At 36.0% G+C, this 24,472-nt stretch overlaps 3 protein-coding genes across 3 annotated transcripts; all 3 read left to right on the top strand.

The window, feature by feature from the left end:
• Positions 1 to 9,568: 9,568 nt before the first annotated feature.
• LOC134496582 (olfactory receptor 14I1-like) lies at positions 9,569 to 10,555 on the top strand. The gene has a single exon (XM_063302301.1). The coding sequence runs from the start codon at positions 9,569 to 9,571 to the stop codon at positions 10,553 to 10,555; it is 987 nt and encodes a 328-aa protein (XP_063158371.1).
• A 5,992-nt stretch (positions 10,556 to 16,547) lies between these two features.
• LOC134496581 (olfactory receptor 14L1-like) lies at positions 16,548 to 17,480 on the top strand. The gene has a single exon (XM_063302299.1). It carries the CDS (start codon positions 16,548 to 16,550, stop codon positions 17,478 to 17,480), a length of 933 nt encoding a protein of 310 aa, XP_063158369.1.
• Positions 17,481 to 23,082: 5,602 nt separating this feature from the next.
• LOC134497319 (olfactory receptor 14A16-like) lies at positions 23,083 to 24,009 on the top strand. The gene has a single exon (XM_063302986.1). The coding sequence runs from the start codon at positions 23,083 to 23,085 to the stop codon at positions 24,007 to 24,009; it is 927 nt and encodes a 308-aa protein (XP_063159056.1).
• The last annotated feature ends 463 nt before the right edge of the window (positions 24,010 to 24,472 follow it).

Below are 24,472 nucleotides of genomic sequence, written 5' to 3'. Positions count from 1 at the left end.
ATTTTTGGTCAGAGTTCATTTCGTTTTAAAGAATTATGAATTGTGTAGCAATCTATTTTTGAATTTGAACAGGGAACAGGAAAACAGACATATGATGCATATCTTATTTAACCATCCCCCATTTGCAGGAACCATACCTTAGGTTAAAAAGTTTATTTTATTCATTGATGAGATTGATTTCCTCTCTGCTAAGACTGAGGGTGCTATGGTTCATTGAGCCAACACTGTCTCCTGGTGAGTATGGGACAAGTCCCCCCAGTTTTCTTGGCAACATTTTCAGAGGTGGCTTCTTTCATTTCCCCATCTGACATGGGAAGTATCGTGTAAGTCATGTAATTCTAGGTAAATTCATGCAGGGCTGTGTTATGACGTATGTATTCCCTGGGCACATATATCTTTATTGGCGCTCCATACGGCCCCATAATAAATAATAGATTTATCTTCATTTTTTTGCCAACTTTTTATTTTCAAAATGCAGTAAATAGAAGTATAATGAACCAAAAGTGATATTTTTATCCATATAATTGATGTCAAGATATTCAAATTTTGATTTTACTGTTATTTTTGATATTTTTATTTAACTTAAAAGATGTTACAGGCTCTGTAGGAGCTTATATTTGGTCTACTGTCTAAGTATAAACGGTCAAATGGTCATGTTAGTTTTTTGTATAACCCCAGATTGGCTAGATGCTGCTTCCCAGGTAGACCAGTTTTTTACTTGCTTAAACATTGGAAAGCCTATCTTCAGAAAATATACAGTGTATGTATGTATGTATGTATGTATGTATGTATATATATATATATATATATATATATATATATATATATACAGGATATGTGAAAAGATGCTGAACAGGAATGGAAAATATAGACAGATAGTGTCAGTTAATGAATTTCAAAAACTAAACATTAGGGGTTGCTAATTAGCCTGTAATTATATTTATATATACAGAGAATAGGGAGAAGTTTGGTTCTATTAACATTTTAGGACTTAAAAAATAGAATCATTTGATTCAATTCACATTAGGCATGAAGTGTTTCATCTTGGAAATATGGCTTTGGTTAAATCTGAAAGTTTTTCTCATTGATTTGCATGGGGAAACTGATAGATGCAACAGTTTAAAATAAATGTCAGTGGAACTGGATTCAGTTTCCCTTCAATATACAAATGAAGACTCTCAGATTTCTGTACAGATTTCTACACTGGGAGCCTTTAGAACTTTTTAAAGACAATCCTAAGATTCCATCTCCTTGTTTGTTTATTTGTATACACATACTGTACATGTACACGTATGACGATTTTTGGAGAGGATGGAAAGACAGCAGTCAAGTAATGATTTTTAAATATATAGAAAACTCTATCAGAGATGAAGGGAAAAAAATAATACTGTCATTTTCACACATTTCTGGAAAAAAAAATGGGGCAAAAATATGGATTTATTTGAATATGTGATTCCCAATGCTTTGCATATTCCAAAAGAAGAAATCCAGCCAGTAAAATGCTGCCTATTCAATGTTGCTTCAAAGGTAAAAGGATTTGCATGTATGTATGTATGTATATTTGTATGTATATACTGCATACACACACACACACCCCACACACACCACTGTAAACATTTTAATATTTATCAATTTATCATGATTTGTATTTTGGCTCCAGTGGGAATAATCAACCCGTTTTCAACCTGCCATTTTAGGGGCTTTAACTCTCCAAGTTTAGAGGTTTAAATATACCTCTTTCTTCATTGTCAGCCATAAAAAATAGATTTTAATAACCATCTATTAACACTTTGCTTTTAAAAAGAAGTTAATTAAAGCAACAATCAGTACTACTTCCTTATATATGTACCCTTTTCCCTGGTTAGATCTTCTTCTTAAGATCAAAGACACGTAGAGAAGATTACGTATTTCTCTTTTGAAGTCAGAAGACAGTGCAGGATAATAGCATCGAAATAAGAAGGAAAGCAGACTAGCCCAAAAAGTCTTGAATACTTTTTAAAATGCCTTTCTTTAATTAATTAAATAAGTAGAATCAAATAGAGAATGATTAGAAAGGCAAAGAGGTCTGTGTGTGTCTGTGTGTGTGTGTGAACATGTACTTTATATATTTATATAATGTTTTAAACTTCAGTTTCAATAAAGGATTACCATATTTCATTGAAACTGTCCATCCATAAACTACATCTGTGGCCAACTCTCAAGTAACATCAGGTCATCAGTTCATAGGTAACTGGGATCATAAATATATATTTCCTAGGTTGAAGTCCTAGTTTCTTAAGGGTAAGCAGAGCTCAGAGCATCTATTTCTTCTAGGCAGCTGTCAGTTTCCCTGTAATAAACACATAGTTCAAAATAATATGGCTGTCTGTAAAGATTAAAGAAAAAATCTCAAATCTAGTAAGATATTCAAGTACTTCTTCCCAGAACATAACAACTTGAGGACATTGCAAAACCATGTATGTTTTTTTGTTGTTTATTGATTAAGTTACTTCCGACTCTTCGTGACTTCATGGACCAGCCCACACCAGAGCTTCCTGTCAGTTGTCACCACCCCCAGCTCCCCCAAGGACGGGTCCATCACCTCTAGAATTTCATCTATCCTTCTTTCCCTTGATCGGACCCTCTTCCTTCTGCCCTCCACTTTCCCTAGCATCATCCTGTTCTTCAGGGTGTCCTGTCTTCTCATTATGGGGCCAAAGTATTTTAATGAACCATTATTCTCACAGCATCACCAAGAAAATATTGTTTACTGATGTTAATACTATATAAATGTGGGAAAACTAAACCTATGTTTATTATTCTGCTGAAGTCAATTAGGCCTAACATAAAATAACAATTTCATACAAATGTTCAGTTTGCAGCACAATTTCCAGACATTTTGTATTGTGAAGACAGACTCCGCAAAGCATTTCTTGAACCATAAGAGATAGACAGGTAGACAGACTGATAGTCGGATCAAGCTATTATATTTCCTGCAAGCATAATAGGATTCCATTATATTTTCATGCTCAGTCCTCCCATTGTGATTGCCATCTCTCCAAAAGATGGCTGGTAACAGCTGCTACCCATCAAATGTTTGCCAGTCTTTGATTTTCAAGATAATACACAGCAAACACGTTTGTAAGGAGCTGAGAAGTCTTTTTAGGGATTACTTATATCACAAAGAACTCAGAATACAGCTTCATATCACTATTAGTCCTCTCTCCCTCTCTGTCTCCTCCACCTCCCCACATTATAATAATAAAGACATGCCTGTCACCATCATCTCAATATTTAAAGAAGAATCTAAAGCATATTATTTTCTAAGGACAACTGTACAATATGCTGCATGAATAGCAACAACATTTTCTGAATATTCAGTAACAGTAATTATGCTAAAGTTGAACCTCATAGCCCATAAAACCTAAATAAATGATAGAAGGAGTTGATAACACACTATCCTTAATCTAAAAATAAAAGATTATAAATTTGAGACAGCCTAGATTTTCATTATTTAAACACTGATATAGTCAGATTTACTGCTCATCAATTTTTTTTCATTATTGAGCCTGCAAATTCTGTTTCTCTCTCTCTCTTTCTCTCCCTCATTATAATAATAAAGATACTTGGGCAATGATTTAAGGACTTTTTATTGCTACAGTTTTGTTTTGTTTTTAATCCACTCCACAGTAACTTTTTTATACTATCAATGGAGACAGGGTTTTTTTTTTAAAAAAAGTCTTCGAGGGAATGGCAAGAAAAAATAGATAAAGTATCTTGGAAATGCAGCACAGCATAATCTCTTACTGATGGCTATAGGACAGTTAGAAAAAAATAAAAGAATCTGCATGAATAAACATGGATAAAGATGGTGAGTCATTCACTGATTTTTATTTTGAATTATCCATCCATTAACTCTCCCTTGCTTCCTATAAACAGTCAGAAGTCTTCCCTTTTGTCATGCTCCCCGTTGCAAGGCCTATGGGCATCACAACGGGAAACATGCATAATAGGAAGAGAACAGCATAATCCCTGAAGCACCCATGTCTGGAAGAAAATCACGACACAAAAGGAAGACCCTCAGATCATATAAACAACCTTTAAAAAGGGACAAGGGAACCAACACATCATTTCACAGGGAACACAGTCACACATCTCACATAATGGGGGCACCCATTAGACAGGACTTAAACACTTAACAAAAGATTAGGGAAACATCTCCCCCTTTCCTCACTGAACACATCCGATCCGGACGAAGGCAGAAAAACAAAGGAAAGTGCCGCCATCGCCCATCAACCAACTCATTACAGCCTCAAGCACCCATCGAGTCCTAGCTCAAGGGTGAAGAAGCACGTCTGCCAACAAAGTATAAACAGGGCAACCTGTCAACGCACAAGTATTCCTGTCTTTTTTCTTGCATGCAATCCGTTCTAATAAATCCTGAAATCCTTAGACTATCTAAGTGAGTCTGTGATTTATTTGGAGCATGGCTGCCCTGACACCTTTCCTTTCTAATTACAATTCCAACAAAATACAGAATATAACATAAGTGTTAGCTGCCTATAGAGAAACTTCACTTCTTCAGGTTAAAGACTGAGATTTGGCTGAGTGTGAAGGTATCTCATGGCTTCAAATAATTTAATTTCAAATTATTTTCCTTTAATCACCATAAATATGCCCACAGGTTCATTTTTAATATACTGTTAAAACCTAGGGCTATGTCAGTATTTAAAATGGACTCTTTGAATATATTTTTGTTCACTTTCTAAACAACATTATCATACTGACAGAGTTCTTAGTTCAAACTGAGTTGTCAAAAAGAATTGAATGCTCTTATTTGAAAACATTCTTCACAGTCCTCAGTTTGGGTAGAACATGATCGAGATGAGAAGGTCATTCAAAGGATTAAAAAAGAATGCTATAATTCCAATACTGCAGTGCATTGTGGGCCATTTATCAAGTAAATGATGACTTAAAATAATGAAACAAAAACTATTATCTCAATCTACACTTGCCGAAATAATTAAATGTGGCTAATCCTGACACAAATAAGATCTCTGTAAGGATCGTCTTATCATAAACAGCACACAGACGCTGAATTAGGAAAACAGGTTCTGGGTTTATTTAGATAGCTACCATCCAGGAAAAAGCTGAGAGTAGCATAGCATTGTCACAGATTCGAATATATTACCTTGTTCCCGCCAATGTTCCTCCCCCCCACCATTGCTCCGCCTTCCTTCCCGGATTTCCTTATTTGGGTATGGTCGAGCCGTGACTGCACATGTCTCGACCTCGTCCTACTTGTTCCTGCCCTTCTCGTTGTCAGGACAATGGTGTTGATGGTCGAGTGCCAGCTCAGCCCAGCTAAGGTATTTCCAGGCTATTGCTTCCTTTTTGTCCTGCTAACTAATTCTCCTTTTTTTTCTTTATCACTGAGGCTTCCTTTTGTCATGTGGGCGCTGCCATGCTTTGCCCCATGGCAGTGCACTCGTGACAATGTCTCTATAACAATTAAAGAAATGAGTTGAGCAGAGTTGGCAAGTCTGAATTGGGCTAACAAAACTCAAATACATAACTCTAGAGTTATTCCTTTAAAATTTCAAAGCCTTGTCTATGAATATAAAAAATTGTGCATTACGGTACATTGAATTCGTTTCAACAAATAACGATAGCATCTTATACCTGCCTGAACTGTGCCAGTTAAAGATGAAGAAACAGTTCAAAAAAAAAGGCAAACAGAGATGGAAGAAGGGAGGGAGGGTGGGTGAGCCATAATGGTGAACTGATTTTCTAAAAGAGAGGAACACATTGTGGCCGTAATAGTGCCTGAAGACAGGATTTGGGCTACTGAAATCTCTCTAGAGAGATTGTCAGATTACCCACATGTACTCTGAAACTGCTGTTCATTTTGCAAGCGGATGGCAGGAACTGTGTTTTTGCATTTGGCTTCAGATTAGCTGGGTGTTGCGGGATTCCATTGTCCTTACAGCCACTAATCTTGCCTATATGGACTCTGAGTTCAACTGGGCTCATCTCTTAATCACTTAAACTTAATATTTTCCCCTTTGTCTTTCTTTAAAGATCAAGAACATTCAGACTGGCAAATTTTGGTGAAATCACTGGGTAAGATTCCTTCAATCCTTTTTTTTTTTTAAGTTTAATTAAATTCAAAAGTTTTTATTTATTTATTTTTTGAATATACAGCAAAAGGATGATTCCTGTTGGTTTTAGAAAGTTTTAAATGGATTAAGGGCTCAGATGGACTTGATTTAAGACTTTGAATTTGATTAAAGGATCCCTTCCCAGGGGAAAATTCTTTTTGTTACACTCTGAAACCAGTTACACAACTCTGAAGTTTGGAAACTAGAGGGCACAAGATGGCTGCCTTATATTGTTATTGCTGATAAGCCTTACTGCATCTTGGCTGTTTAATAGAGAGAGATGAGTTCTAGAGGTGGGTTTGCAGAATTGGGGTGAGTCATCTAAGAGTCATCATATTGAACTTTAAGAAAACACAATTACAGAATGGTATTGTTCAGAATGTTTTAATAAATGTGGAGACCAAGTTTTAATATAATGTTCACTAAATGCTTATCTGGTACTCTCCAAATCACTCCAAACAGTATTGAATAAGAAATGTTTTAACAATGCTTTTTCCTTTTTCTTCTTATTAAGAATGGATAATGATACATCTGAGTTTCTAAGTTGTGCCTCCTACCCCATAAATCCTAAATAAATAATAGAAGGAGTTGATAACACAGTATCCTTAATCTAAAAATAAAAGCTTATAAAAGTGAGACAGCTTAGATTTTCATTACCTAAAAAAGAAATAAAGTAAGATTTACTGCTCATCATGTTTTATTCATTATTGAGCCTGCAAATTCTCTCTCCCTCTCTCCCTCTCTCTCTCTCTTCCCCTCATTATAATAATAAAGACACTTGGGTAAAGACTTTTTGTTGCTATTTTTTTTTTTAATCCATTCCACAGTAGCTTTTTTATACTATCAAAGGAGACAGGTTTTATAAAAAAAGATCTTTGGGGAAATGGCAAGAATAAAATAGATAAAGTATCTTGGAAATGCAGCACAGCATAATAACTGACTGATGGTTACAGAAGGACAGTAAGAAAAATATAGAGAAATCGGCATGAATAAACATGGATAAACGTGGTGAGTCATTCAGATTTTGTATTTTGAATTATCTCTCCATTAACTCTCTCTTGCTTCCTATAAACAGTGATAAGTCTTACCTGTCCTTTTCAACTACAATTCCAACAAAATATAGATGCTAAGCATTAGCTGCCTATAGAGAAACTTGACTTCTTCAGGTTAAAGACAAATTTCACTCAGTATGAAGGTTTACTATGGCTTGATGTAATTTAATTTCAAGTTATTTTCCTTTAATCATCATACATATGCCCTCAGTTTCACTTTTACTATATCTTTGAAACTTAGGGCTATGCCAGTATTTAAAATTGACTCTTTGAATATATTTTTGTTCACTTTCTAAACAAGGTGACCTTACTGATAGAGTTCTTAATTCAAATTAAGTTGTCAAATACAGTTTAATGATCGTATTTGAAAACATTCTTCACAATCCTCATTTCAGGTAGAACAAGCTAGAAATGCAAAAATCATTCAAAGGATAAAAAAAAAGCTATAATTCAATTTTTTGCAGTTCATTGTGGGCCATTTATCAAGAAACTTTAAAATAATGGCTTGAAAAAATAATGAGAAAAAAAAAACAAAAACAATTATCTCCATCTACGCTTGCCAAAATAATTATATGTGGCTAATCCTGACACAAATACAAGGTTTCTGTGACAAATAAAGGAGTTGAACAGAGTTGGTCATTCTGAGTTGAGCTAAAAAAACTCTAGAGTTATTCCTGTGAAAATTCAAAGCCTGTTCTATGACTATAACAATTTGTGCATTACGGTACATTGAATTCATTTCAACAAATAACGATAGCATATTATACCTGCCTGAATTGTGGCAGTTAAAGATAAAGAAACAATTAGAAAAAAAAAAAAAAAAAAGAGAGAGATGGAAGAAGGAAGGGAGGGTGTGTGACCCATAATGGCAAACTGATCTTCTAAAAGCAATAATACATTGTGGCCAAAATGGTGCCTGAAAGCAGGATTTGGGCTACTGAAATCTCTCTGGAGCTCAAGAGAGATTGTCAGATTACCAACATGTACTCTGAAACTGCTGTTCTTTTTGTGAGCAGAAGGCAGGAACTGTGTTTTTACATTTGGCTTGTACTCAGCTGGGTGCTGCGGTATTCCATTGTGCTTACAGCCACTAATGTTGCCTGTATGGAGTCTCAGTTCAACTCATCTCATCACCCTTTTTTTCCCCCTTTTCTCTTTCTTTTAAGATTGAGAACCTTTAGACTGGCAAATGTTGGTGAAATCACCAGGTAAGATTCCTTCAATCCTTTAAAAAAAAAAAGTTTAACTAAATGCAAAATTTTGTATTTTTTGGAATATACAGCAAAAGGACAATTATTGTTTGTTTTAGAAAGTTTTAAATGGATTAAGGGCTCAGATGGACTTGATTTAAGACTTTGAATTTGATTGAAAGGATCCTTTCCCATGGGAAAATTCTTTTTGTTACACTCTGAAACCAGTTACATGACTTTGAAGATTGGACAATAGAGGGCACTAGATGGCTGCCTTAAAAGAAACATTCGATCTATTTAACTAGATGTCTACTATCTATTTAATGGTAGAATCAGAAGGTGTTATTGAACAAGCCCCACAGAATAAAACTGAAACTGACTTATAGGTGGAATTAAAAAATGCAGTTTATTAGAAAGAGATTGAAATGATGGGCTTCCAAATGAAACATGATGACTTAAAATTGAAAAAAATATATATATTAAAACAACAGATCAGATGAGTGATCTGGGTTACTTCCGTAAACTGGATTTACAAGAGTGATTTGCTGGAGTTGCCATGATGGAAGTACAAAGGGGGCTTGACAAAATTGATGACAAGAACTTTGAGAGAAGAGACAAAAAGAGTGCAAGAAAGCAGATGCTACAATTTTCTTTGATGAATTTAAAGACAGCTTGCAGAAAAAAAAATAATGCAACATGGGTTTATTTGATCAGGTTTAAAATAATGTTAAAATAAGGTTGTTTTTTGGGGGGTGATATTTAACAACGTCTTGATTTGGTACTGGATGTTGATGTTTATTTCTGTTAATATTTAATTATTTTTAACATGGGGATGAACTTTGATTATTTGAAGAAAGGATATAGGGGGATTCATTTAAATGGACAGGAGGGATTCAGATTGGGTGCAACAGCTATAATTTGTAACATTTATGTTGTTATTTCTGATAACACGTACTGGACTTTGACTGCCTAATAGAGAGAAATGAGGTTCCAGAGCTGGGTTTGCATAAATTGGGGTGAGTCATCTAAGAGTTCAGAACGTTTTAACAAATGTGGAGAACCAATTTTCATATAATGCTCACTAAATGCTTATCCAGTACTCTCCAAATCACTCCAAACAGTATTGGATAGAAAAAAAAAATAACACTTATTTTTCCTTTTTCTTCTAGGGGTGTCATTATTAAGAATGGATAATGACACATCTGAGTTTCTTCTCTGGGAATTCTCAAAGATTAGGGAGATACAGGTCAGGCACATGGCTTTACTACTGACACTGTTTTTAATGACGGTAACAGGGAACCTTGTAATCATCGCTGCTGTTGTTTCTCACCACCACCTTCACACCCCCATGTACTTCTTCATGATGAATTTAGCCATGCAAGACATTGGTTCAGTTTCAGTCTTTATTCCCAAAACTGTTTTTAATTCTCTTATGAATATAAGGACTATTTCTCATTCTGGATGTGTTGCCCAAGTCCTCTTCTTCCTCTTTTTCACAGGCTGTGATATTTCCCTCCTTACAGTCATGGCTTATGATCGGTATATTGCCATTTGTAGTCCTTTACAGTATGAGATGATAATGAACAGGAAGGCTTGCATAAAAATGATGGGTAGTGTATGGACTGCCAGCCTTCTCAATGCTTCATTACACACTATTGTCACTTTTATTACTCCTTTCTGCTCTAATATTATCAACCAATTCTTCTGTGAAATCCCATATCTACTTAAGATGGCCTGTTCTGATTTATATGTAACTGAAATTGGAGTTCTAATCTTCAGTGCTGTATTAGCATTTGGTTGTTTTTCCTTTGTCATTCTCACTTACGTGCACGTCTTCTCTGCTGTACTGAGAATCCCTTCGGTCCAAGGAAGGGAAAAGGCCTTCTCTACTTGCCTGCCACACCTCATTGTCTTCTCCATATTCACGTTTACTGGTTGCTTTGGTTACCTAAAACCTGTAGCTGACAGTCCATCATATTTTGACTTCATTATAACAGTAATGTATTCCATTATTCCGCCTGTGTTGAATCCATTAATCTACGGCATGAGAAACAAAGACATCAAAACTTCTCTTTCACGACTTTTTGGTCAGAAGTTATTGCTTTTGAAGGAGAATAAGCTCTGTGTCCTCCTATTTTTGTATTTCAACAGGAAAGTAAAAAAGCAGACATAGGGTATCAATACTTATGTAATCATATCAAACTTTCCATTACATTAATTTGGAAATTTCATTTTATTCCTTTATGAGATTGGGCTCATCTGTGTTAAGATGGAGGTTGTTATGGTGTATTGAGCCAGCTCTGATTCTTGAAGACTATAGGGACATGTCTGTGCAATTTTCTTGCCAACATTTTAGAAATGGCTGAGAGAAAAAGTTTGCTGCAAAGACACCCAGCTGGGTAGGGCAAGACCAAGACACTTTTTCTCAAATTCCTTTGACTTAACCACTAGACCACACTGATTCTCTCTGTTAGAATATCTTGAAGAAATGTATATATTTTGCCTGATGTTTCAGCTTCAGAGATAATTATCACAACAGAAGCTCTGTGAAAAAGAGCTAGCTAACAAATATATCATTAGAATTAATGGATATGGACTACTGAATTGAATGGAACTTTTGCATTTACAATACAGATGTAGTATCGAAAATCTGTAAACAATGTATTTATTATGAGAAAGCATTGATTAAATGTATTTGACAGTAAATAATCCTCTTTGTTTGGCTTAGGCGAAAATATGTTATAAATTTTATTTGAGAATTCCATATGAGAAATGTTTAAAAAAGGATCTGAATATTGATGTGGAGTTCCTAATAAACCTTAAACCTATGGCTGGACAAATGAGAAACTAATTAAACATGAACTGTTCACCATCCCTCGTTATTGAGGTGTTAATTCGTAAGTTTATGAATCAACATAATTACGACTTTTTGAAGCATCAAATAAACCTTTCCAACCCACCCTTTATGAGAAAAGTTTGTCTTCTTCTTTTAAAACAGTCTCTTTAAAAAAAAGAAGAAAAAAATCAAATTTGGCTTGAAGAGCATTTAAGTAGTTTACTTATCTGCAGTATTTACCTTGGCATATTTCTGGCTTCTTCAAAAAAATACAGTTAATATATATATGGAGTTTTTCGATGACATCTCAACTTCTTCGAAGTCTTTAATAGGAATGACACATTAAACCCCTCCAGTTGATCTTCTGCTATTCTCCATTAGATTTGTAATCATGTTTGGTGATTGCTCATCCATTTCATATTCTGAGTAAATTTTGTACAGGTACTAAAATGAGAATTTGGAAACAACTTGTAACTAAGATTTCAAATCTTAGTGTTAGCAGTAATGGAACGATGACATTTTACATTCAGAGAAACACCAAGTGTGGTAAAGACTAGGGTAAAGGGATCATACAGACCTTTGTAGACAACTTACTGGGGTGGTTTAATCTATCATTCAACTTATTTTGTGTTGTGTGAATGTAGTATCAGGCCATCTTTCCCTACAATTGTGATGCATGAATGGTAGTTTGTCTTCCCAGTAATATTAGTGCATCACATTTTTAAGTAAACGTGATCTCAGGCCTCATTCAAACATCACCAAATGGGTCATTTTTGAAAGATTTTTAAAGGGAAATAGAGAAAACCTGGTACAATAATATCTAACAAGTTCCTTACCTTTGTCTTACAAATGCAATTCTAGTGAGATGAAGCCAAGGTCAGGATCAAATACGTATGGCTTTGTTAAATGCATAACGATGAGATCAAGTTGGTTAGAGGAACTTATTGCCTTTTACTTGCCTGCTTCTCTCTCCCACTCTCGCTCTCTCTGTCTCTCTCATTTTATTCATTTAACAAAGAAAAAAGAAATATAGAGAAATCCATATACAAAAAGAGAATTTCAAATAGGCGATTATATACATACATCCAACAAATTAATTACTTATTAAGAGGCAAAATAAAAATGAACAGAAAATGAAGAAGCAAACAACCCCCAAGAATTAACATACCAAATTGATGTAAATCACATAAATATGCCACATATTCATTTAATGATATAACAAATTACTCATATTTTAAACACACTTTTGTTAAAACTATTATGAAATCTATGCAAAAGTAAAATATATGCTGTCAATTTTTATAAATTAAAAAAATCCATTTTCAAAATTGATAGGTAACAGATTTCTTTTTGTAATATATGTTGGGGAAAATGGAAAAGAAGTATGGCTTTAAAACTGTAGGAAGAATCTTCAATAACCAGCACTATGCTGAGGTCACTACCCTGGTAGCCACAAATGCAGATGATCTCAACCTTTAATAATGCAGGTCAATGAGTATAGCAAAAAAGAAGAGAAAAGATGATGTTTAAATATAAATAGCACCAAATCAATGGCAACATGAACAGCAAGCAGGTTTAGAACTGACCGTGAAAATGCTGAAGTGGTAAATAGTTGATCCTAAAAAGGAGAAGCTATCAACAGTGCAGGAAGCAGCAATCAAGAAATATACCATAAACTAGTACTTGGTAAAGTAGCAATGAAGGGCTTGAAAAAGTTATTCAGAAGCTGGGATGTGTCTACGCCTGCAAAGACCAGAAATGCGCAGGCAATGGTTTTCCCTGTGAACTTCATGTAACAAGTATGGACTTGGAAGAGCACGATAGAAGGAGTACTGACATTTTTTTTCCCACTTTAATGTTGGAGAAGAAATCTGAGAATACCATGGATAGCCAAGAAAACAGTGAGGTTTCAGCTGGCCTCTGACTCAGAAAATGAAACTCTTTCTGAAATCAGAGCGAGAAATAGAAACTTAACAGGCACACCCTGGGAAAGCAAAACCCAGAAGTGACTCAGCAGCACAGGAGCATTTACAGATGCTGATTGGCCAGGCTTTGGAGGAGGATTTGAATCCTCCAATCAGCGCACAGGAAAAGTGTGCAGAAAAGTGCACAAATCAGAAAGCAGGTCAATTGGCTGCTGGAGATAAAAGGCACAGAAGGGATCAGCATAAAAGGCAGATGTGTGAAGAGCAAGCTGCCAGAGACAACCAATCCTTTCAGCTCACAGCCTCAGCAGAAGAGTCCTTACCCATTCCGGGAACCTCATCTGTAGCTGGATGGGAATCAGTGCCTGCTTTTCCAATCATGGAGGACCTGAATCCTGCACACGGTGTCACAGAGGATCCTTTCCCAGCCGATTCTAGTAACCTCAGCCTCATGTCTAGTTCCAGACCTTGCTGCCACCATTCCACACATTCTAAGTGTGTTCCTGGCCATGCTCCAAGCTCTCAGCCTTGCCCAGGATCTCTGGTCCAGTTTCATCATGCTTCTAGCTTCCAGCCTTGCCCAGGAACTCCAGTCCAATCTAGTCATGCTTTATGTGCCCAGTCTTGTCCAGGATTTTCAGCCCAATCTTGCCCAGGATCAGCAATCCAGTCCAGTTGTGTTCCCAGCTCTCAATCTAGTCCAGAGTCTACAGCCCAGTCATTCACCAAGTTCCCAGCCTAGTCCCAGGTCTCCAGTCCATTCCAGTGTTGTTTTGAGTTCTCAGCCTTGTCATGAGTCTCCAGCCCAGTACAGTGTTGCTTCCAGTGACCAGTCTAGCCTGGAATATCCAGTTCAGTTCAGCCTTGCCTCCAGTGCCAAGCCTAGCACAGCTTGGTCTTGCCTAGCCTCCATGTGTCAGCTCAGTTCGAGCGGTGTTTCAGACCACAGACACTCATCCCCAGTTCCAGCCTTGCCACATGTCCGAGATTCATCTGGCTCTACAGTTCCTGTCAGTGAATCCTGCCTAGCAGTCCTGCCACAGCCTTCACCTGCAAGCTTGCTGATTCTCCTGCTGTTGCCCAAATGGTCTTAATCGAAATCAGCCCACTTCATTAATCACATGGACTTATTATTGTAAATAGTTGTATTAATAAAGAGTGGTTTTTGATTATAGCTCTGCCTGGCCAACTCATAGTCTGGAGAAAAACAAACATTGCATCACTGAAAAAAATCAGCTGAGAGTTCTTAGTTTAGACACAAATGACTGGGCTCAGATTATCCTATTTTGGACACATTAGGCAAGGACATGACTTTCTGAATAATTCTATAGTGCTGGAGAAATTGGAAGGAAACAGAAGAAGAGGATGACCAGCAAGAGGATGGATGGACTCAATTACATCTGACACCTGAAGGAGCAGGTTAGGGATAGATCACCCTAGAAAACATCTATCTGCATTTTTACTAAGAGCGAATACGAACGGACTTGATGAAACATAATCAATCACACAATCTCCAAACATGATTGGAGAACTAGGTATATGTTTCTTCTTCCATTGAATCTATAAACCATACTCTAAAATCAACTTTTACACAAGAATGGTGGAACAGCAACACAATTTCCTGATATTTTCTAGTAGGGAGTACCAACACTGCAAACCTCTTGCAAAAGATGGAAAATATATATGTATATTTATATATGTGTGTGTGTGTGTGTCAAATCACTTATAAACAAAGCATACTTCAATTGAATTTGCATGATTAATTTTTCCATTCTGACTCCCACCTTTCAAAAACAGCTTCTATTCCGTAAAAAGAAAGTTTGCTAACCCCAGATTTTCAGGATAATACAAGAAATTTGTTTGAAGAGGACTGAGAAATATTCTTCGGGATTACATTTACAGCAATGAACTCAGAACAATCCTTATGTCCTCATCCTCTGTCATTAGTTAAGGAAGAATTCATAGCACCTTATTTCTAAACACAACTGTACAATATCCTGCACAAATAACAACACAGTTCCTTTGAGTTGAGTCATTTTAGATTTCCATAATATGAAAACTGACAGTGTCATATTTAGTGTTCATCAATTTTGATAAACCTTTTCCATTATCCAGCCTGCAAATTACTTCCCCCCACCCCCAGCCCAATTAATAATCTAGGACTTTAGAAACTCTAATAATTTAAGGAGTTTAAAACAAACAAACAACTTCACTCCACAGTGACTTTTTTATCCTTCCAATGGAGACATTTATTTTTAAAAAATCTCTGGGGAAATAGCTTGTGTACTTGGATGAAATATCAGTGCTGGCTGCAGAACTTAAAAGCTCGCTGATGTCTGCAGAAAAATGGAAGAAGATGGATAAAGATGGTGAGTGATTCACTTACTTTATTTTGAATTTTCCCATTACTGCTCCCTTTTTCTCTTTAAATGTTTGCAACAGTCTTTTATTCTCTTTCCCTTGCCATTACAGACCCAACACAACACAGATCATCCTATAAGATTATGCACACTATAATATAAGTGGCAGGTGCTTATAGAAGAATTATTCTTCAAGCGGTTTTATTTAAGAGGAGAGGTGAATGTAAACAGCCCTAGAATTAATATGTCCTATATTGATCGAGCAACCAACAATACCTTTCGCTATCATTTTCCCTCCACAGGCCCCCACCCCATTTCTGTACAAATAGTCTTTACTTGCTCAGCCGAAGCTTTCCCTGTCTTGACTGAGAGAAATCCACTGAAGTTTAAGTCTAAGGATCAGCTAGGTTTTCGAGGGTTACCTTATCTTCATGTAATCTATGTCCAGTTATTTCTTTTTATGTCCTCATTTTCATTTTTAATATGTCCTTAAAACCTTATTGTAAATATTCAGTATGAACTTTTTCTTCAAAGGCATCTTCATTCCCTTTCTAAGCCAAAGTCACTATCTAGATTGAATTGAGTCATTTATTCAATTTAAATGATAAAAAGCTTTGACTTTTCCAAGTGGCTCTATTATCTCCATGACTTCAAACTAAAGGGACTTCATTGAATTTGGATCCTTTCATCTGAATCATTTTGACTCTCATCAACTCAACAATTAAACCAAAACATTTGAATCTGGTCAGACTTTACGCATGAGTACCAAAGAAATACCTTAAATTCTAAAATGCATTCTCAAATATTTCCAAGTCCAAGATACAAAATAATGCCTTGAAGCCTGAGACTTACCACACTGAAATCAAAATAAGTAAGATAATTGACAGCTCAAGATGCGGTTTGTTTACTCCGAACGTTGGAAGATCAAGATTTAATGTAATGGTCAGTGAAGGTTGATCAGTTATTGTTCAAAACACCCCAAACTGTCCTTAACAGCAAATAGATTAACTGTTCCTTTTTCCTTTAAGGTCCGCACAATTAAGAATGGATAATGACACAACTGTGTTTCTTCTCTTGGATTTCTCAAAACTCTGGGAGGTACAAATCATTTACTTACCTTTATTCCTGATACTTTATTTAATGACAGTATCTGGGAACCTCCTCATCATCACTGCTGTTGTCTTTGACCACCACCTTCACACTCCCATGTACTTCTTCATGATGAATTTAGCCATGCAGGACATTGGTTCAGTTTCAGTCATTATCCCTAAAGCTGTTTTAAATTTTCTTACAAATATTAGGTATATTTCTTATTCTGGATGTATTGCTCAGGTTCTATTCTTTTTCTTCTTCCTGACCTGTGATGTTTCCCTCCTTACTGTCATGGCGTATGATCGATATATTGCCATTTGTAATCCATTACGATATGAAATGATAATGAACAGGAAGGCCTGCACCAAAATGGTTGGCAGTGCATGGACTGCCAGCTTTGTCAATGCTATATTACACACTACTGCAACATTCACTATTCCTTTCTGCTCCAATATTATCAATCAGTTCTACTGTGAAGTCCCATATTTACTCAAGATTGCCTGCCCTGGCTTATATGGAGCTGAAATTGGTATTGTAATGTTCAGTTCTACTTTAGGAATTGGTTGTTTTGTCTTTGTTATTGTTACCTACGTGCAGATCTTCTCTGCTGTACTGAGAATTCCTTCTGTTCAAGGAAGGAAAAAGGCCTTTTCCACTTGTCTACCACACCTTATCGTCTTCTCCCTATTCATGTTTACTGGTTGCTTTGCTTACTTAAGGCCCATATCTGACAGTCCATCACATCCTGACTTCATAATTACAATTATGTATTCCATTATTCCATCCATGTTGAATCCATTAATCTATAGCATCAGAAACAAGAAGATCAAAGCTGCTATTTCAAGATTTGTTGGTCTGAGATTATTTCATTTTAAAGAAGTATGAACTGTTCATTTACCTTTAAAAAAAAAATCAATGGAAAAGAGAAAAAGCAGACATAGGGTACAAAACCTATGTAACCACTCTCCACTTTCATGGATATTACCTTACATTAGAAAGGTTATTTGTTAATTAATGTGACTGAGACCATCTCTATTAAAAAAAAATGTTGCAACCCAGACTCCAGGTGACCAGAGGAACAAATCTGCACAATATTTGTGGCAACGTTTTCAAAAGTGGTTTGTCACTACCATTTTTTCTAGGGCTAAGTGAGAGTGTCTGGCCCACAATCAACCAGCTGGCCTCCTGCGATAAGGGAGGTCTATGACTCATGGACTCCCAGCATCTGATCTAACACCTTAACCAGTAGACCAATCTGTTCTCTCTGTTAAGATACTTTTACTGAAATGTCTGTCTTTTCTTGATGTTTCAGCTTCAGAGATAATCTTCAGAACAACCACTCTGATAATAAGAGTTAACTGAAAGATACGAAATTAGAACTAAGTGATACTTAATATTGGACTGAATGTCACATTGTATTTCAAACACGAATGTAGGAAGAAATATGTAAACTCTAAATATTAAGAGAAAGAATTAGTGGAATGATTTTGAAAGTAATCCAAATTAAGTTTTTTTTTTTTTTTTTTTTTTAAAGCTGAATGCTGCAATTTATATTTACAGTTTCCATTTGAGAAATATTTACAACATTGTATGATTACTTTTGTGGATTTCCTAATAAATCAGAAATGCTTGGCTGGACAAATAAGAAACTTATTAAAAATTAACTGCTCACCATTACTTTTTGCTAGTGTTTTAATATTTGACATTTTATTATTATTATTGCTCAATATGTTTGTTATTAATAATAAATGTGTTGAATCTGTAGAGAAATATGTTCATGAATTGGAATTTTGCCCTGGTTGTAGTTTTAATCCAAGAATCTCTGATCCAAGAAAGGATTAATTGGTACATAAGGTAGATTTGTGCAAAGGTCTTCCTGGCCATAGCTGAGTAGGAGCTCAGGAGAATCATAAATTACTGTGCATGCTACTGGGAGAATACAGCCCTGTTGAAAACTAATCATGGTAAATCCTTGTGATCAGGAGGTCCTTGAAAGCAGGGCTACTCAGTCTTGCAAGAGGTGAGCCTCGGTCTGTTTTTCCCAATCCAAAAACTTACAGCCTCCAGTTACTGGAAGCTTGCTAACCCAAGGTTGAGATATAGGGCTGGCTATAATTTATATAATCTATATACTAATAAGTTTCAACAGATTACTTCACCCAGCTGCCTCATAGAAATGCTAAATAGGAGTGGTAGTGTGCCAAGGTTCATATAGTAGGGACCTCAGACTTCTCTATTCTACCAATACAGACCTCTCTATCTTACCAAACCAGATTGTAACAGGCCCCACAAGACCTAGGACAACCATCACAATAAAGTGCCCCCCACTCAAGATGTATACTATGATTAATGGATCAAATGTTGCTGGGAAACCCTGCTGGATCATATTTATTTATTCTTCAAATTTCTATCATTGCCCATCTCTACCAAAGGGGGAGATATATGTCATACATCCCCTATCCTCCTTCCTGGCCGGGTCATTCACAAATGTGATCAGTGACATCCCAGTTCTATAGCTGGACCTAAAGCCTGATTGAAATGGGTCCTGATAATGTGCTTACCCAAAGAGGGCAAAACTTTAACCCTAATCCTAACCCTCACTACTACCATTTCTACAAAAAGGGGAGGTTGGAGACAGGTAAAAATTATTCAATGCTGCTGGGCCTAGCAATGCTTCTGAAAAAGTGATATACCACCACTTTTTTCAAGGCAACTGGGACAGTCCCCTCACCCAAGGATGAAGTAGTTACTGCTAGTACCCTGTTATTTATCACTTCCAAGGATCTCTTGAGCAAGGATCTAATATTCTGGTGGTAAAACTAAACTGCCCAGCTTGAGTTCAACTCCGAATAAATTCAAGAGATTTGATCTATTACAGTAGCTCCTTGAATATTCCTTTGTGTTGATGACATAATCATCTTGATTTTGACCCAAATGGATCTAGGGCAGAGATTGATTGATTGATTGATTGATGGATCCAATTTAGCCACCGTCCATCTCCCCCAAAATATTTCATACTTTAATCATTTTTTGTAGTTAAGAATTTTTTATCCTCAACCATTACTAGATGAAGGATATATTATTTATGAAGAGGCATGCTAACTGCTCTTACAATTCACATATAAAGGTATAATTAAGGAACAAGTCAAGGTTTTTATGCCAGTCATCAACAGGTTAGAAGAAACTAACCAAGAATGAACCCCCAATTGCCTCTAAGTCCATACTTTGGTTTGCTAGCTGCAATGAAAATAATTTTACCTCAGATTCTATGGGGTACCAGTCTACATCCACAATGACAATGGCACTTACAGTAATCTTAGTGATTATTCAATCCAAATTCTTAAGAGCTATGCTACACATCTTCACTGTGCATCAAATGCTTTTCTTTGTTAGGAATTTGGTCTTTCTTCCCTAGTGACATGCATGATTAAAGTACTGGTTGTTTTTGTTGTTAGTTAATAGAAGACTCTTTGGTTCACTTAAAACTAGTTGATAACAATGTATCTGTTGGCAGAGTGCTAGAAAGCCTTTGGCCCAGGAGAGATCAGAAAAGTCACACACCAGGCATTTCTATAAAAATAATTTTATTTACAGAAAACAAACATATTTAAAGGCTGTTTGCTGAGAGGAGAGATTTCTCTCAGCTGCATATTCTCTGCAAGCCTACCCAGAAACTGAAACTAAAACAAGTCCAGGCAAGTTCCTCCCCTTAGGCAATGCAACCATTAACACGTGAAAAGGGGACAATTAAATTCAACCTCTCCACCCAGCCAAAATGATTAGTTACCATTAATTTTAATCTGTAGTAGAAAACATATTAACAGTATCACTGGAAATGATGAGATGAATGAGCTACTGAATGAACGAATGAATGAATGAATGAGATACTCATAAGAGTAAAATAGTTTTTACTAGTTACTATTTTTTTTTATTTCTGTTGATCCAATATCATGTTGGAAAATCCTAGAATTATGAAATGGGAGGGAGCACAAGGAACATCTATACACAATATGGAGGAAAATCAATTAAACAATTCCTGAGAAGTAGCTGCCCATCCTCTTCTTAAAAAACCTCTAGAGAAAGACAACACACAACTGTTTTTAGACTCTCCCCCTGATACAGATTTTACCATTAGAAAATAATAGGCCAAGTGAGAACCAATGAAACACACCTAGAAATAATCTAGGTAAGTCAATGATGCTTTCAGGCATCAAAGACACCCATCCTGTCTTCAGATTGTTCTGAAAACTCATATATTACACGTCCTCAGACAATTAGTTTTTTATCAAGACACCATGGTTACTGGCTGTTTTCAAGAGTGCTTATTCCAGTTTGTTGATACTCATATTTTGCCTGTTTTGGGGAAGGTCAGTCCTTGCCTCGATAACACATGCCTTAGTTCAGGAGTGGGCAAATTGCCACCCTGAAGCCACTTTTTTTTTTTCTTTTTGTCAGTCTCAAGAACTGCAGAAATCACACTGCTAAATTTCAGTGGCAAAGCAGGGAGGAGTAGAGGCAATATTTCCTACCAATTTCTTTTCAGGGAAAATGTGAAAAATAAAAGGAAAAAGAACATTAGTAGCACAAGTAGAAATCCCATCCCCATCTAGTTGTCTGATATCACTGTACCTACTGCAGTTCTCACTCCAATTTAAAAAGGTGGAACCTAACTGCAGAAAGGTTTCTCCATTCTGGCTTAGTTTCTCCCAGTCTGGATTATTGCAATATGCTCGGTATATGACTAATTTTAGGAATCTCTAAAATCCTGAGTTGATCTACAGATGTAATAGCAAGTGAGAGAATGATTGCTGTAACATAAGAGCTGATTCAAATCTTATTCTACAACACACCACTACTTAAATCATTTGCTGGAATAAGACTAGCAATGATCTTTAAATCCTGAAATTGCTTGAACCCTAATACCCAACTGATCTACTCCTATACCAATATAACCATAAGTTTGGCTGATTTTCATTACCTGATGGTGCCTTAGGCAAGGTTTATTAGACTTTGGTGAGCCATTTCTCAGTGCTCTAATCTTTATATCCTAAAGGGTCCATTCAATTACACACACAAACACACAGAAACATAGTGGAATATGTATTGATGCTGCTACACACATACGTATTAAGCATATTGTATCAATGTAGCACATGCTGAATTTTCTGATTATTATTACACATTGTATATCCTTTAATTAATACTATATTGGTATTGTTAAACTATTAATCAGCAAGCCAAATAACTGAAATGAATTTTAGGCACCTTGAGAGTAGGACTAGATACTTTGCTTATATTATCAGTAGGCAGTAATGTCCATTCAAAAAATAATCAGAGGTAAGATAATGAGTGAGATATTGTTTGCCAGCCTGAGTAAACGTATGTTGTATTGTATCGAAGCATAGCTTATTTACCACCAATTAAAAGTTTGGTGTGAAGCTACATTTCCAGTTCTTCTGATCAACTGTGTTTGACTCTTGAGAGCACTAAACTCTAAAGAGACATTAATAAATACCCTTTCTTTTTCCAGTGATATATTGCCTGCCTGGCTCAGAAGTAGGAGATGAAATTAGAGTTGTAATATATTTGTGCACATTATTTGGACAGAGAAGATTTTAGACAGATATACAGAAAAAAAAAGTAAGTATTTTTAATGTGGCTTATCATTTTCCTAATATGCACTTTCATTCATAATTTATTATTTCTTTACTCCTTTTCCTGTCAGCTGCTAGAAAGATAGTTATGGGGTATCCTAGTAGTTACAGACATAAGCCCTAGACTCATCAGAAATATTAGAGGAGTAACAATCCTTCCCTCTCAGTCTTTTTCCAAATGTTATAAAGTTTTATCAACACTGACTTATTGCACAGAGTTGTAAGGACTCTATTATGACCTCCATATTTGGAAGGTGTAATAAATTTTTATGATGATCAGCATAATTAACAAAACACAAATTGAGAATATTTTATCTTTATCTTAAACATCATGATTGGTTTACTGTTTCAATGATCATGATCATCATTTTCTAATTTTGTTGTTGTTCACCATTCTGTAACAATTGTTAATGGGATGCAGTGGCATAAATCCAAATACATAATCAGAAAGGATGGGTTGGAAATGATGTTCCCATAAAATGTTTATTATAGCTGCAATTCCTTGGTTTCTGCAATATATAAGTCAAAGACAGAACTCCCAATTCAGAGAGAAACCAGACACTGGATTACAGTCTTGCAATTCTTCCAAGCTCCACTGGCTCCATCAGGGATCAGTAAGTGCCAGGTTCAGTAAATTCTAATAGAGGGCATCAATGAGGATGAGGAACATTTATTTTATTTTTGAACTATAAGTGTTCAGATACTTTTCTAGTGCATGTGAAACAAGTTCAAATATCTAAAATAGTTATGATGAAAAAAACTTTTATATTTTTCCTGTTTTTTTCTTCTTCTTTTTACCCTTCAGAGACTATACTATAATTTAAAACTGAGTAATGAAAGACATGTCCAACCAAACTTCTATGACAGAATTTCTGCTGTTGGAGTTCTCGGATGTCCGTGAAATGCAGATTTCACAATTTGTTGTATTTCTGTTTTTCTACTTAGCTGCCATTTCAGGAAACTTCATCATTATTTCTGCAGTCATTCTTGATCACCGACTTCATACCCCCATGTACTTTTTCCTCATGAACTTAGCCATTACTGATCTTGGATCTGTTTCTGTCACCATACCCAAATCCATGTCAAATTCCCTCAGGAACACCAGGTTGATTTCATATGTTGGTTGTGTCTTTCAAGTTTCTCTCTTCCTCCTCTTTGCATCTTCTGATTATGCTCTTCTCACGGTCATGGCTCATGACCGATACATTGCCATCTGTAATCCCCTCAGATATGAGGTAATTATGAACAAAGCAGCCTGCATCCAGATGGCAGGAAGTGCATGGCTCAGTGGACTTCTTTATGCCATCTTGCACACTGGCACAACCTTTGCCATGACTTTCTGTTCCAATGTAGTTGACCAGTTTTTCTGTGAGCTTCCACAGCTGCTAAAAATTTCATGTTCTAATTTATATCAAGTTGAACGTGTACTTCTTATTTTAAGTGTTACTATAGCATTTGGCTGCTTTCTGTTTGTAGTTGTGACTTATGTGCAGATCTTCATAACAGTGCTTCGAATGCCCTCATCCAAAGGAAGACAAAAGGCTTTTTCCACATGCATTCCTCATCTCATTGTTTTCTCAATGTTCCTGTTCACTGGAATGCTTGTGTACTTGAGACCAATACCTCATGTCTCCTCACAAACCAATATGGTGTTTGCTGTCATATACTCAGTGGTTCCACCCATGATGAACCCAGTGATCTACAGCATGAGGAATAAGGAAATAAAGGTTGCTGTATCCAAGCTTTTAGGTTTGCAATAAGTTTCTAAAACCGATTTGTTCTTCTTCTTTAAATCTATCTTTCAATGTGTAGCAAAGACCCTGTATCTAGTTAGATATTGTTCTGCATTTCATCAGCAAGCGTTTTAAGTGCTGCATTTCCCTGCTGCTTTCCACAAATCTAGCAGGGCAGCTGCTGAAATGGAAGTTTTTCCTAACGGTCTGATCTCCCTCCCCAATGAGGCACCCTGCATTTATTTACTTACTTTACAATTTTGCATGCCACTCCTTAAAATTGAATTGCAGCACCCTAACAATTCAATATAACATGCTGGAAAATAAAAGTCACAATAAAACTGGTAGAAGCAGAACAATAGACAAATCAGCTGAAAATTCTCCTCCATGTGTGGTGACAAGGTCTAATTTATTATCATTATCATAATCATTCCCATCTTTTTTAACTCAAGATGCCAAACTTACTTAATAGTCTTACCTCCTATTTCCA

Source organism: Candoia aspera, chromosome 4, assembly GCF_035149785.1.
Source record: "Candoia aspera isolate rCanAsp1 chromosome 4, rCanAsp1.hap2, whole genome shotgun sequence".
Lineage (NCBI taxonomy): Eukaryota > Metazoa > Chordata > Lepidosauria > Squamata > Boidae > Candoia > Candoia aspera.
This window is presented reverse-complemented; position numbering and strand designations above follow the sequence as displayed.

What these genes read in the sequence shown, in the direction of transcription:
- LOC134496582 (XM_063302301.1), top strand. Translation starts at nt 9,569, where the DNA reads ATGGATAATGACACATCTGAGTTTCTTCTCTGGGAATTCTCAAAGATT.
- LOC134496581 (XM_063302299.1), top strand. Translation starts at nt 16,548, where the DNA reads ATGGATAATGACACAACTGTGTTTCTTCTCTTGGATTTCTCAAAACTC.
- LOC134497319 (XM_063302986.1), top strand. Translation starts at nt 23,083, where the DNA reads ATGAAAGACATGTCCAACCAAACTTCTATGACAGAATTTCTGCTGTTG.